This window comes from Calypte anna, chromosome 4B (genome assembly GCF_003957555.1).
Source record: "Calypte anna isolate BGI_N300 chromosome 4B, bCalAnn1_v1.p, whole genome shotgun sequence".
Taxonomy (NCBI): domain Eukaryota; kingdom Metazoa; phylum Chordata; class Aves; order Apodiformes; family Trochilidae; genus Calypte; species Calypte anna.
In genome coordinates, this window is record NC_044249.1 from 3,065,038 (window position 1) to 3,079,448 (window position 14,411).

General features: G+C 51.8%; 1 protein-coding gene across 1 annotated transcript in view; it reads left to right on the forward strand.

The window, feature by feature from the left end:
* The first annotated feature begins 10,122 nt into the window (after positions 1-10,122).
* PCDH10 (protocadherin 10) overlaps positions 10,123-14,411 on the forward strand; it is a 31,875-nt gene continuing 27,586 nt past the window's right edge. Inside the window, exon 1 of the mRNA XM_030450649.1 lies at positions 10,123-12,986. Coding sequence (XP_030306509.1) covers positions 10,392-12,986 — 2,595 coding nt within the window. The 5' untranslated portion in view covers positions 10,123-10,391. The remainder of the gene's footprint in view (positions 12,987-14,411) is intronic.

A 14,411-nucleotide genomic window follows, 5' to 3' on the forward strand; every position in this document is an offset into this window, starting at 1 on the left:
TGGAGCTGATCAGCCTCACCCAAGAGCTTGGAAGTGTGAATTCAAAGGCTGCCTCTTGCTCCAGGCAGGATTGGGTTTGTGTTGGCCGTTGCTCCTCCTAAACTTGACTACAACTGCATTATCCTCCCCACCCCACCTCATCCCCAGCCCTGAACATCTTGCAGTACTGTAATTTCTTTCCAAGCTCAACATCAAGGTTCATGTAATTACATGTAAGCATATGTATGTGATTTTATATGCATGCATTACTTCTGCAAGGCTTGCATGGTAAAGCCTGCAACATGAGAAGAGAGCAGTCTGAAAGGAAGCAGGTGTGAATCAGCAGCTTCTTGTGGGCACCTTAGGAGACAGTCACATGGGGCTGCAGACCTCTTCAGTGCCTACCTCCACTTCTTAGAAAATTAGTAAGCACCTCCAGAGCTCTGCTCACCATCCTGAAGTGTCATAGAATAGAACTGGCTGGGTTGGAAGGGACCTCAGAGATCATCAAGTCCAACCCTTGATCCACTCCCGCTGCAGTTCCCAGCCCATGGCACTCAGTGCCACATCCAGGCTCTTTGGAAATATCTCCAGACACGGAGAATCCACTACTTCCCTGGGCAGCCCATTCCAATGCCTGATCACCCTCTCCAGAAAGAAATTCTTTCTAATCTCCAACCTAAACCTCCCCTGGCACAACTTGAGACCCTGCCCTCTTGTCTTGCTGAGAGTTGCCTGGGAAAAGAGCCCAACCCCCCCCTGGCTCCAACCTCCTTTCAGGGAGTTGGAGAGAGTGATGAGGTCTCCCCTGAGCCTCCTCTTCTCCAGCCTCAACACCCCCAGCTCCCTCAGCCCTTCCTCATAGGATCTGTGCTCAAGTCCTTTCACCAGCCCAGTTGCCTCCTCTGGACCTGCTCCAGCACCTCAATCTCCTTCCTAAACTGAGGGGCCCAGAACTGGACACAGGACTCGAGGTGTCCAGGGCTGAGTACAGGGGCAAAGTATTCATTCATTCATGGCAGAAGACATTGGGTAACACTGCTACAGACCCTCTTAAATCTGAGGATACATCTGTTACACTGTAATACACAACAGCATTTGGCATTCAACTACAAGATGTTTCTTTTCCTTCCTCATGCATTGTACAACACCACAGAAGCTGAAGTCCTGCGGGTACCAACCAGCTCTGACTCCAGATCAGCCAAACAACAAAACCTTTCTGAGAAAAGCTCAGAACAAAAATCTGCTCCTGTTTGAGCCCATCATTCCAATTAACAACTGACAGGACTGATGGGAAGCAAAGAGGGATTTTTAGTGACAAATCACCACAATTTATAGGCTCAGGAGAAGCAACAACATGAGTAACTTTCAAACCAAACACTTTTTTAGTCTGATTATGCCATTTGCATACTTTGCTAATAATTTCCCTGAAGTTTTGCTGAATGAGGGGCATCATCCCTGCCCCCAGAGCCACAAGATCCTGCTGACCAGAGCAACCTTGTGCTGCTGGCCTGGAACAGCCCCCCAAGATCCCAAGCTCAGCACAGACTTCTGCCAAGAGAGACAATCTTTTGGTTTGATTTCTTCATTGAAAAACTGTAATTGTAGCAACACCAGGCCCCAGCTTGCATAATAAATAGAGAGTGGACCATTGAGATCTATAGCATAGAGTACTCTTATTTCAACTAATTAAGTAAGGGCTGGCAGTGGAAAGTGGTGAGAATATGTAAAACCTGCTGATAAAAGGGGGAGGGCAACTCCTAGTCTGATTTTTTTTTGCTTTTAAGTCTCTGTGCTTTCCTAAATTTTTCTCTTTACCATTTGTTTTGCTGCACTGACACTTTCAGTCATTTCTCTGATACTTGAGATCTCCTTTTTCTGCCATTCTATGTGTTACCCTGTCTGTATGCTTTTTCTACTGTCTCCTGCTTCCCTACCACCAGTGGGAGTAGTATGTGTATGGATGCTACGTGAACACATGCTTTCAACCTATATCCAACTCTACAGAGGAGCCTGCAAACCCCTGAAAATAATAATTCAGAGAAAAATGGTGTTCATCCTCCATAGCAATTGTGTGGAACATATGAACTTGCATGGTTTCTGTCAATCAGTCCAGCCACTATGCAGGAGCTGTGCTAGACATCTCCTCTCACAGATTTTTCAAGGGCCAACTTAGAAAATTTGGAGAATGTGTTAAGGCTTTTCAAGGACTTTCCACTCTGGTGTATATTCCTGAGACTGGCAAAAAGCACTCCAGAGACCTCCATCTGCTAAAGTCACTCCACCCAAACGTGGAGGTGGTAAAATTTCTGAATTAAACGTTGCAATATTTTTAGCACATTCAGAAGAATGTGTTTTCCCTCATTATTGCTTCATAAATGACTGAACCACTTTCCAACTGGGACTTCCTAAATACTGAAATTGAGATGGGTAACATTACAGAAAACTGACACCACCCAGGTGCCACTTGAAGAGAAAAAGCAAGCACAGAAGTAAAGCTTCTTAACATGTGAAGACTCATATAGACAAATGTAGCCTTAACTGTTGGTGGTGAAAGTAGCTCCTCTCAGAATAGTTATTAAAAAATACAGGTGTGGGTTCTCTTTGGAAATGACTACCTAGTTATAACAGCATTTCGGCCATCTTTCTCCTTTCCCTTCCTAACCAGTGCTATTGTATCCTGCTGTGTGGTCAGTGATGACCCAGATGACAGAATTATGCTGTAAATTAAATATCTATGGAATGCTGAGACCCAAGAACACAAATTCTTCTGGGCAAACAATTTAGGTGTTTTTAACATTTCTTTATTCTCCCAAACATTAAACGTGCAGTACTATAAGTTTTGCATTTTTAACTACTGCTTTCAAGCTGAATGTCAAAACAAACCATGCTTTAGTTTAATGCTTGACCTTGCTATTGAAAAGAAAATCAACACAGCAATTTTATTTATCATGAGTTACTACATCTACCTACAGCTTTGGGTGTATAATAAGAAGATTGAGAGAGCCTGAAGCAACTGGAGTTTTCCAGTGCAGTTTTGTCCTCACTTGTTCTAGCAAGCATTCAAGCTTAGCAGCATTTCATAGAACAGTCTGGGTTGGAAGGGACCTTAAAGATCCAGTTCAAATCCCCCTGCATGGACAGGGACACCTCCCACCAGCCCAGATTGCTCCAAACCCCATCCAACCTGACCTTGAACACTTCCAGGGATGGAGCAGCCACAACTTCCCTGGACAACCTATGCCAGTGCCTTACCACCCTCACACTAAAGAATTTCCTTCTAATGTCAACCTAAATCCACCCTCTTCCAGCTTAAAACCATTACCCCTTGTCCTATCACTACATGCCCTTGTAAAAATTTGTTCAACTCAGAAAGAGGTCAACTGTATTTTGATGAAGTTCAAAGAAATGGGTGCAGCTGATTGAGCTATATTATTTAAAAAAAAAAACAATATATATATGTATACAGAAAATAGTGGCTTGATGATGCTTGAATTGATAAATGGGATAATAATTTGCATCTCAGCTGATGCACTACCAGGTTTCAATCCATGGAGTAAACCATCTTCCTGAAAATTCGAGTTGGATGAGAAGTAATTTGCCTTACTGTAAAGTATTTTGTCATGAAATGTCTTCTGTGAGGTTAGATAAAGATATCTTCTGCAAGTAAACAGATAAATTAGAAGGAATATGGTTTTTTGACTGATAACTTTGGGTAAAGTGATTTCCATTGGTTTATCTGCAGTGCTGCAATAAGCATTAAGTTCAAGACTGTCAGATTTTCCTAATTAATAGATTGAAAATAACACCATAAGGCAAGCTTACAGGAAACAGGCCTGATGTGTGTTGGTTCGTGTAAAGCCATGCATAGGTTGCTAGAAAACAGTGAGAGCTTAAATGGCAAAAAACAGAGCTTTCTTATATTTATCTCAATGAAGACTTAAATCAGCTAAATACACAAGTCATTAAACCAGGCTGGGATTTTTTAAAATCATTTGGAGGTCTTTTGTTTGGGTTTTTTGTGGTTTTGTGGGTTTGTTTTGGGTTGGGTTGGGTTTTTTGCAAGAAACATGATGATAGCCTCTGAAAACTGAAGATGGGATAACAGCAGTGGACTGCACTTTCACACTGAGCTTTTGCTGTTTGAGTGAATTCCCTGAAATCTGAAGGAATGCTTGGGGGCCAGGTAAAGGAGGCAGAAGCTGGCCTTAAGAAAAGCCCTACAGGATGCAACCACTGTAATTCTGTCCTGGGCTGTGGTGCATTCAAGGCAATCTTCATCCAGAAATACTCCTGGCACCTTCTGGAGAGGCTCCATCTTGTCACTAGTGCAATACAGAGTATGTAATGAAGTAACACTTTATCATCATTTATTCAAACAGCTGTCTAAGGTCATAAATGGGAGTTCCTTTTATCACCAGGAGGACTCTCATAAGCATGAGGATGATGATTAACATCTTCTCTGCAGTCCTGCTTACATTTGCACCCTTCCAGCAGATGCTTGGCTCCAGTGTTCTCTCAAAGCCATCAGAAAATCTCTTGATCACTGGTGACCTCTGGAAGAACTCCGGTGGATGCTCCATTGATCTGACCCAAGGAGTGCTCCTCAGGCAAACATCAAGGCAGGCTTGCTTTATTGATTAGCCAAATGGTCTAGCCTTCCTGTTTTGTCTCCTCATTACCAATTAAGAGAGAAATCCATTGAGAGAGTGGTGGCAGTGAACCTTTCCCTCTGACACAAATAAACTTAATCAGGCCTCCCAGTTAATTTCTGAAATTGTTCTCTATCGACCCCTGTTTGAAGCAGGATTTTCATCCTATGGCCCTGTCAGTAAAACATCCACATCTTCCTGTTAGCAAAGCAGGCTCTTTCCACTGGTGACATCTTTTACTTATTTACAATCCTAATCACATCATTGATTCCAGTAATCTTTCCTGCACTAAGAGCTGTTATTAATTCTCTTGCAGAAGAACCTGGGTGAGTTTTGTTGTTGTTGTTTTTTAACCTAGATAATTAAAATTAAACCAAGTAATGACAATCTAGGAGATGCAGGGAAGGAGGGGAGAAGTCCAACTCTCAATGTGCTTTCAACATCCAGACACTATAAAGGCCACAGTGTTGTTCCTCAGCCTAAAACTAAGTCTGATGCCTAAAACAGAACCAGAAGACCTTTGGTGACTCAGCTAAACAATGGGGATTACTTTTCTACACCAAAAGCTATGACTGTCCTGGTTAGGAAAGTGATTTTTTTTAAATCCAAAACACTGCATTTGGGCATTTCCCTACTTGCATGTCCGAACAATGGAAGTATTTCAATACTTCATATTACTTCAGTAATATGAAACTAAGCATTTTCTCACTTTTTCCCCAATAATGACTGATTTAACCCCTCCCAGTGAATGCATTAATCCTTTACCTCCACCTTTCCCATACCTGTTTTATATCATTTCATGAAAGGCCAGGACTTGTTTGCCCTTCTTAATGTTGAGTGACATTTTAGACTCAGAGCCACTGAAATATTTGGGAATATCCATTGCTTATGACTCCATCACTGCTCTGCAACGAAGGGCAAAAGAACTTGCTCATGGGAGAGAGGATGCCCTGGCCTTGAGGCAGTAATGCAGACTGAACCTGGGGCTAAGGCCCCCCCCTTTCTGACAGCTCTCCTTCCCCTTGTGCACATCCACTGAGTTTTTCGTGTTGCTTCACTCTCCCAGCATGTGTGAGTTACATACAAAGTTTTTTATCTCGAAGAAAATATGTGACATTTGGTAAATGGAAATGCTCGGGAGTTCTGGTTGAGCAGGAGTGTTATTTATCATATGCTCTCCTTGCTAGAATATGTTCCTTTGTACTTGGGGTGCCAAAGCTGCACGTAAGGATTTTGGCAGGGAGGAAAGGTTTGACTTACCCAGGTGCTATCCCCATCAGCAGAGTGGATTTACAAACCTGATGTCACCCATTTACATTTCTAAATTGCAGCACGGAGTGAAATGCAGCAATATGAAAGATTAGTCTTCATTCGGGGAAGGAACTGCCAAATTAAATGATGACAGATGGAAAAACAAAAAGCCACGGTGTCAGGGGTCCAATGATACCCTCTGCTTTAGCAAGAGGTAAATACATAAACCTCAGCTGGTGCCTGCAGAAGATCTGCGTCCAGTTTAAAGACAGCTCTCACACTTTTTATTTAATCAATACCCCCTATCGCAGAGAGCAGAGTACAGCATTAGAACTAAAACAGTGTTATTAGAAAATGATATACTGCGCATTAGGATGTATAATTCATGTCGCCTTCATTTGCTCAGGCCGTCGTGAAAAATCCATAAATCATTTTCTCGTTCATGTATCGCCTAAGTGCAATTTGTCATTTCGCGTTTAGAGGGCTGCCTCAGATCATCGCCGCTTTTAATTCACTGCTGAGCCCGGAGCAGGACGCGGAGCCTGCGGAGGAACCCGCCGCTGCCTCTGCCCGCCCCACGCAAAATGGAGACCCGGGGGTCGGGGATGGCACCGCTGTGCGCTTCGGGGGAGGAGGAAGGCGGCTCCCGCTGTGCCTATGCATGCATATGAACGTATATATCTATACATCAGTTCCCGAGCTGCTCCTGCTCCCAGAACAAGCCCCGTCTTTACAAAATATCTCCCTTTGCGTCGCGTCCCGGGGCCGCCTTCGCACCGGCAGCCCCGACCCCCGGCTCCCCCCCTTACCTCCGGCCCCCGGGGGCGCGTTCAGTCACGGCCCCGGGCCGGTGGGCGCCCCTCTGCTTCCGAGCCACCCCCCCGGGTTTCGCCCGTGGCCCCCTGGCTCCCCGCTTTCCTCGAAGGCAGGAGATAACACCCTTGGCGGGGCTGCGGCGGTGGGGCGGGTTTGGAGACAGGGATGCTCCGGGCCACGTTCGCCTCTGGCCGCCACCGTCTCTGTCACCGTGCTGCACCGCGGGCACGAACTCGTGTGCCTGAGGTTGGTGGGCACAGGCACGGCCGCAGTGGTGCACGCGAGGGGAAGGCAGCCAGCTGCCAGAAGGCAGCAGCCAGGGTTTCTCTGACGAAATCCATTTTATTGGAAAACACCCACCGCAATCGACCCGCCGGCTCTACTTAGATCTGCTATAAGCGCCGGAGAGGGAGGGGAAGGGATGAGACGGTATTTGGGGTGGCATTTCCCTGCCTGCGGCTCCGGCGGGCAGCACCAGAGGCTCTCCCGCACACACACACACACACACACACACACACACTCACACACACGGTTGATGCTTTCCCGCCGCTCCCCCTCCCGCCGCCAGGCAGCACCGTGTGCCGCCGGGCCGGACTTCAGAGCCGCCGCAGCCACTTATTTGCGGACCGTGAATGCGGTAACGGCCCGCTAAGGGGACTGTACGGGTAAGAACAGGCAGGAGAAGGGGGCTCTGGGCCCGCAGAGGGGACGGCAGCAGCCCCGCTCTCCCCGCCGGGCGCAGGCGGTACCGCCGCCGGGCGCAGTGCGCAATCGCTGCCGCTGGGGGGCGCCCGCTGCCCGCGATTGCGGACGCTGGTGCGGGAAGGGGGAGGGGGGCGAGGCGGGGCCGTGGGCTCCCGGGGGCCGCCAGAGCCCGCACGGGCACCCGCACCCGCGGAGCCGCAGCCACAGCGGACGCGCAGTCCTTCGCATCCCGGATGCGCCGTCCCGATGCGCAGCGCGGCTGTGCCCCGCGGGAGGCCGGGGATAGCGGGGGGCGGCGGGGCACAGCCGGGGGCGGTGTGACACGCCTGGCGGGGGCAGGCGCGGGAGCTCTTTCACGAGAAAAAAAAAAAAATCTCTTTCACGTTCCGGCCCCCGGCGTGACGCCGAGAGCGGTTTGGCAGCGGCGGCGTGAGGTTGGCTCTGCTCACGCTTCAGCTCCCCACGGCCGGTGGCCCCAGTACCCCAGCCCGAGAAGGGTGGGTGGGTGGGTGGGTGGGAGCACGCATGAAGGTGAAGGTGTTTTTTATACATGGACAAGTTTGGAAATGGGAAGTCCTGCGTTTCCGCAAAGGAAAACGCATCGGAGTGTACAGTTTATTGAAATGTATGGGAGGGAGCACTGCTTACTGGAGGATTAAAGATGGGGTCAAAGCAGGAGCTGCTCCTACCTTTGTGTTGCTCTTTAGAAACAATAAACGTTGGAGGTGGGGGTGGGAATGCAAAACCTAGAAATATTTAATCCTTTTCCTTTCTTTCTGTTATAAAGTTACAGACGTGGATGTGCAGTTGTAAAAAGCCCGCGGATATAGCGGACACGAACTCCCCTCCGGATCAGATCTGTCATAGCCCACTCAAAATCTGCCCCCTCGGTGCCAGCGCAGGTCACAGCCAAACACATTGATAAAAACGTGTAAATCGAGCTCTTGACGTGCTACAGACACTATTGGTAGAATCGACTATTTCGCACAGAGCTGTTTTCTCGCTGGCTGAGGGAAAAGGGGAAGGAGACTGTTGCTGTGCCTGCCGTGGGATCCAAAACCGCCGAGAAGTCGCCAGCCTGCAGCTCGGCGGCGGCTGCGAACGCGGGCTCTGAGCCCTGGGTGCATCCTGAGCCTCCATCCCTTTTGCAGGAGTCTGCAGCGTGGGAAGCAGGGACACGGCAGGCACCCACGGAAGGTACCGGTGCTCTTCCCTTGGAAAGAAACCGGTGGCTGTGAACCCCTGCTGATCCTGCCTGCTTATCCCCTACCCCAAGTCGCCAATGACAGAATACATCCCCCGATTTTCCTCTGCCCTCGCACCCGACAGTCTCCTGTTCCGTTAGTGGAAATTCCAAAGTGTAAATAGGGGAAAAATTGGCGCAGACTCGTGGTACTTGGAAATGTATTAGATTGGCTAGAGCTGGAAACACTCTACAGATGTATGGTGGTAAATTGCACTTTCTCCATTGTTAGACAAAGTTAATTACCTCAGGCAGCCCATGAGAAAACAAAGGGAAATAATAATAACAACAACAATCTCAAGTTTCCCCTTGTTTATTTATGCTTCTTCTAAAAACGTCCCTGCTCCCGGCCTGGGGTAGGAAAATCAGTAGCTGGTGGAAACTCCCTCTCCAAGGAGAGGCTTGTTTACGATTACCCTTGTGACAAGCAGCGCTCAGACACTGCGCCGGGGCAACAGCACCAGGGTGGACATGGGGGGGCGGCAACGGGGTGGACGGGGAGGGCAGCGGGAAGGACGGGGTGAGGGGGGGGTCTCCAGGGTCAGCCTGATGACCCCCACCCTCTCCCTGCCTGCCCTGCCTGCCTGCGCGCCCGCTCGACGGTCTGTGACGCAGCCTACTCGACGTGCGCCGTAGCCAATAGGGTGCCGCCCCCGGGGGCGTTGCTGCCCGCTGATTGGTTGGCAGCATCCGAGCGCTGCGCAAAAACAGCGGAGCCGAGCGCTGCTGGCTCAGAAACTGCCGGCAGAGATCAGAGGAGCAGGGACCGGGAGAGGAGCCGGGACGGGAGGCTGAGCGGCGGCAGCAGCAGCGAGCAGGCAGATGCAGATACAGAGAGGGGTTAGGCGCTAAAGCAGCAAGAGAAGGGAGAGGAAAAAAAAAATATCAGCACATCCATAAAAAGCAGAGTGATGATGATGATGATGATAGCAATAAAAGAAGAAAATGAAAGACTATTCATAGAAGAGAGAAAAATCTAAAATCTTTAAATAAAAAAAAAAAGGAAATCCCAGAGAAATCAGGGAATGAAAGTTTTGGGTAGCAAAGCTGTTCTCTGCCTTTTTTGATACGAAATTTTTTTGCGGGTTGCAATTTTTTTTTTTTTCCGCGGGTTTCTGCTTTTTCCTTGCATCTCAAGAGGGCATGTCCACCGGCTCTTCCAGCAGCATCAACCCTCCAGCTCCCCACCAGGAAGACAAACCGAGGACAATCTTTAAATATAAAAATTTCCTCCTTGGGATTTGCTGCTGCTGCTGCCTCGGCCGCCACTGCTGCTGCCGCGGTGCAGTGCCAAGACTCTCGGAATAAATAAAAGCGGGCTACTGTGTATCTCTAGATACATCCAGCTAATAGCTATTATTAGTTGGCCGTTTATTTTGAAGATCACAGATGAAGCGGGGACGCCTGTCTTCTTCATTTGGTCAGCGTGTGAAACAATAATACTCGTAACAAAAAGGAGGGATGGGGGAGAAAAAAATCCTAACATGAATCAGAAGAAATAATATCAAGCATCCCCCCCCCCCCTAAATCGACTTCTTTCCCCCTCCCCCCCCCCCTTCCCCCCTCCCCCGATTCTTCTCTCCACACGCTCGCAGGCGCGGACACACACTCCCGCACACACAGACAGGCACACACATAGACACGCACAGGCACACACTGTGTGTTTTCGGAGGAGGAGTAGGTGGTGGTGGTGGGTTTTGGAAGAGGTGGTGTTGGGGAGGGGGGATCTCTTTCCCCAATTGGAGATGATTGTGCTATTCCTCTTTGCCTTGCTCTGGATGGTGGAGGGGGCCCTTTGCCAGCTCCATTACACGGTGCAAGAAGAACAGGAGCATGGCACGTTCGTGGGGAATATTGCCGAAGACCTGGGCTTGGACATTACAAAACTTTCGGCTCGCCGCTTCCAGACGGCGCCCAACTCCCGCAGCCCTTACCTGGAGCTCAACCTGGAAACCGGGGTGCTCTACGTGAATGAAAAGATCGACCGGGAGCAGATCTGCAAGCAGAGCCCCTCCTGCCTGCTGCATCTGGAGGTCTTCCTAGAGAACCCTCTCGAGCTGTTTCGGGTGGAGATCGAGGTGCTGGACATCAACGACAACCCCCCCTCTTTCCCGGAGCCCGACCTCACCGTGGAGATCTCGGAGAGTGCTACACCGGGCACCCGCTTCCCCCTGGAGAGCGCCTTCGATCCCGACGTGGGCACCAACTCGCTGCGCACCTACGAGATCACCCCCAACAGCTACTTCTCCCTCGACGTGCAGACGCAGGGGGACGGTAACCGCTTCGCCGAGCTTGTGCTGGACAAGCCCCTGGACCGGGAGCAGCAAGCGGTGCACCGCTACGTGCTGACCGCGGTGGACGGCGGACAGCCCCAGCAGCGCACCGGCACCGCCCTGCTCACTATCAGGGTGCTGGACTCCAACGACAACGTCCCCGCCTTCGAGCAGCCCGTCTACACCGTGTCGCTGCCGGAGAACTCGCCTCCGGGCACCCTGGTGCTGCAGCTCAACGCCACCGACCCCGACGAGGGCCAAAACGGCGAGGTGATCTACTCCTTCAGCAGTCACATCTCAGCCCGCGCCCGGGAGCTCTTTGGCATCGCGCCGCGCACCGGGCGGCTGGAGGTGAGCGGCGAGCTGGACTACGAGGAGAGCAGCGTGTACCAGGTGTACGTGCAAGCCAAGGACCTTGGGCCCAACGCCGTGCCAGCGCACTGCAAGGTGCTGGTGCGGGTGCTGGACGCCAACGACAACGCACCCGAAATCAGCTTCTCCACCGTCAAGGAGGCGGTGAGCGAGGCGGCGGCGCCGGGCACGGTTGTGGCCCTCTTTAGCGTCTCGGACCGCGACTCAGAGGAGAACGGGCAGGTGCAGTGCGAGCTGCTGCAGGGAGACGCGCCCTTCCGCCTCAAGAGCTCCTTTAAGAACTACTACACCATCGTCACCGAGGGGCCGCTGGACCGAGAGCAGCCGGGTGGCGACGCCTACACCCTCACCGTGGTGGCCCGGGACCGCGGCCAGCCGCCGCTGAGCACCAGCAAGTCCATCCAGGTGCGGGTGAGCGACGTGAACGACAACGCGCCGCGCTTCAGCCAGCCCGTCTACCAGGTCTACGTGAGCGAGAACAACGTGCCCGGCGCCTACATCTACGCCGTCAGCGCCACCGACCGGGACCAGGGCGCCAACGCCCAGCTCGCCTACTCCATCCTGGAGAGCCAGATCCAGGGCATGTCCGTCTTCACCTACGTCTCCATCAACTCCGAGAACGGCTTCCTCTACGCCCTGCGCTCCTTCGACTATGAGCAGCTCAAGGAGTTTAGCTTCCAGGTGGAGGCCCGCGACGCCGGCGAGGAGCCCCAGCCGCTGGCCGGCAATGCCACCGTCAACATCGTCGTGGTGGACCAGAACGACAACGCCCCCGCCATCGTCAGCCCCCTGCCCGGCCGCAACGGCACCCCGGCGCGGGAGGCCCTGCCCCGCGGCGCCGAGCCGGGCTACCTGGTGAGCCGGGTGGCGGCGGTGGACGCCGACGACGGGGAGAACGCCCGCCTCACCTACAGCATCGTGCGGGGCAACGAGGCCAGCCTCTTCCGCATGGACTGGCGCACCGGGGAGTTGCGGACGGCCCGCAGGGTGCCGGCCAAGCGCGACCCGCAGCGCCCCTACGAGCTGGTCATCGAGGTGCGGGACCACGGGCAGCCGCCGCTCTCCTCCACCGCCGCCATCCAGGTGGTGCTGGTGGACGGCGCGGCCGAGCGGCCCGGCGGCGGCGGCGGCCTGGGCGCGGGGGCGGGCGCGGGGGGCGGCGGCGGCTCCGGCGAGCATCGCCCCAGCCGTTCCGGGGGGGACACCTCGCTCGACCTCACCCTCATCCTCATCATCGCCCTGGGCTCCGTCTCCTTCATCTTCCTGCTGGCCATGATCGTCCTGGCCGTGCGCTGCCAGAAGGAGAAGAAGCTCAACATCTACACCTGCCTGGCCAGCGACTGCTGCCTGGGCTGCTGCTGCTGCTGCCCCTGCTGCAGCCGCCAGGCTCGGGCCCGCAAGAAGAAGCTCAGCAAGTCGGACATCATGCTGGTACAGAGCTCCAACGTGCCCAGCAACCCGGCGCAGGTGCCGGTGGAGGAGTCGGGCAGCTTCGGCTCCCATCACCACAACCAGAACTACTGCTACCAGGTCTGCCTCACCCCCGAGTCCGCCAAGACCGACCTGATGTTCCTCAAGCCCTGCAGCCCCTCCCGCAGCACCGATGCCGAGCACAACTCCTGCGGGGCCATCGTAACCGGCTACGCCGACCAGCAGCCCGACATCATCTCCAACGGCAGCATTTTGTCCAGCGAGGTAAGGCCCGGCCGCCCGGCACCCCCTTCACCCTCCCCTCCTGCTCTCCCGCCATTAAGGGACCTCTGAGGGCGGCCCTGCCCCGCCGCTGCACCGCGGGCTTTACCTGAGCCCCGGGCCGCTTTCCCGTCTCTCCCTTAGCTCCTATCTCTCCTCTTCTGACGGGGAAACCACTTGGCTTTTCCCTTTTCGTCCTTTTTTTTCCGTTTAATTTACTTGTCCGCCTCCTTACTCATCCATGGTCTCTAATAGTTGGGAGGCTTTAAGTGACAGGCGAAGGAGAGGGGAACGCGCGGCCTCCCGCCCCACCGCCTGCCCGGGTTAGGCGCCGGCTCCATCGGCTTCCAGGTTCAGAAAGCGAGTACGCTGCCCCCCACACCTCCTCTCCGGTTCCTGGGGACGAATCTGGGAAGCACCGGGGAGCAGAGATGCTGCTGAGCCAGTAGCTGCAAGCGGATCTCCTGTGGGATGCAGGGGGGGCTAGGGGTGTGCGTGTGTGTGCAGCTTTTAGCTACACAATGAACTGACGTGAGGCATCAGCACGGTTTCCTTAAGCAACATTTTTAAACTGTCTTTTTTTCTTCCTGAAATCTTCATAAAGCATTGAGGGAGCCCCCCTTCCCCCCCTGGGACTGTGACAATCTCCGCAGTTAACCGGAACTTTAATTAATTTGTGAATTAGGGTTTATTAATTGGCTTTTCTTTACTCTCTCTGAACAGCTTTTTGTAACCTAAAGCTGAGTTTGCACAGGAAAGCATCAAGAGTTTCCGTGAAATTATATGCAGAGACTTAACACCCCCTCCTGTTAAACACGTTGTCTGTATTGTGATATCTGGTGTGTAGAGAATTTCTGTCAAAGCATATGCCACAATACTCCCCTGTTAATAATTTTCTACAGGGTTAGCTCGTACATGTTCTCAGTCTCTCTCTGCTGGTGCACTACTGAAAACAACACATTCTCTCTTAACTTCAATACTGAAACCTGAGTGATGGCCACTCTGCTAAAGGTGGTTTGAGTGATAATTCCTGAAGTGTTAGGTTTTGCAGTAAAATGACAAATACAGACTTGCAAGATTGACCTTTCTTCAAAATGCCTATGAAGCTCAGTCTTCTCTTGCATTTTTAAGGGCTGTATTCAATGTATTTTCTTCCTTAGGGTGAAATAAGTGTAATGTCTTGAGTGATTTTTATACACTGGAATTAAAAACAGACTGAAAACTTGATTACAAGAAGTTTTTTCTCAGACTAAGTAGTACACAACTCTAGAAACAGTTCTGTTGATTTTTGTGGGAGTCCTTGTGATGCTTGACAGCATGCATTGTGAGAAAACGTGTCAGAATCTCATCCCAAAAGACAGGGAAAAAAATCCCTCATGCCTTCTGTGTGAATAAGAACTAGGTTTTTCACTTACAACCTAGAAACAG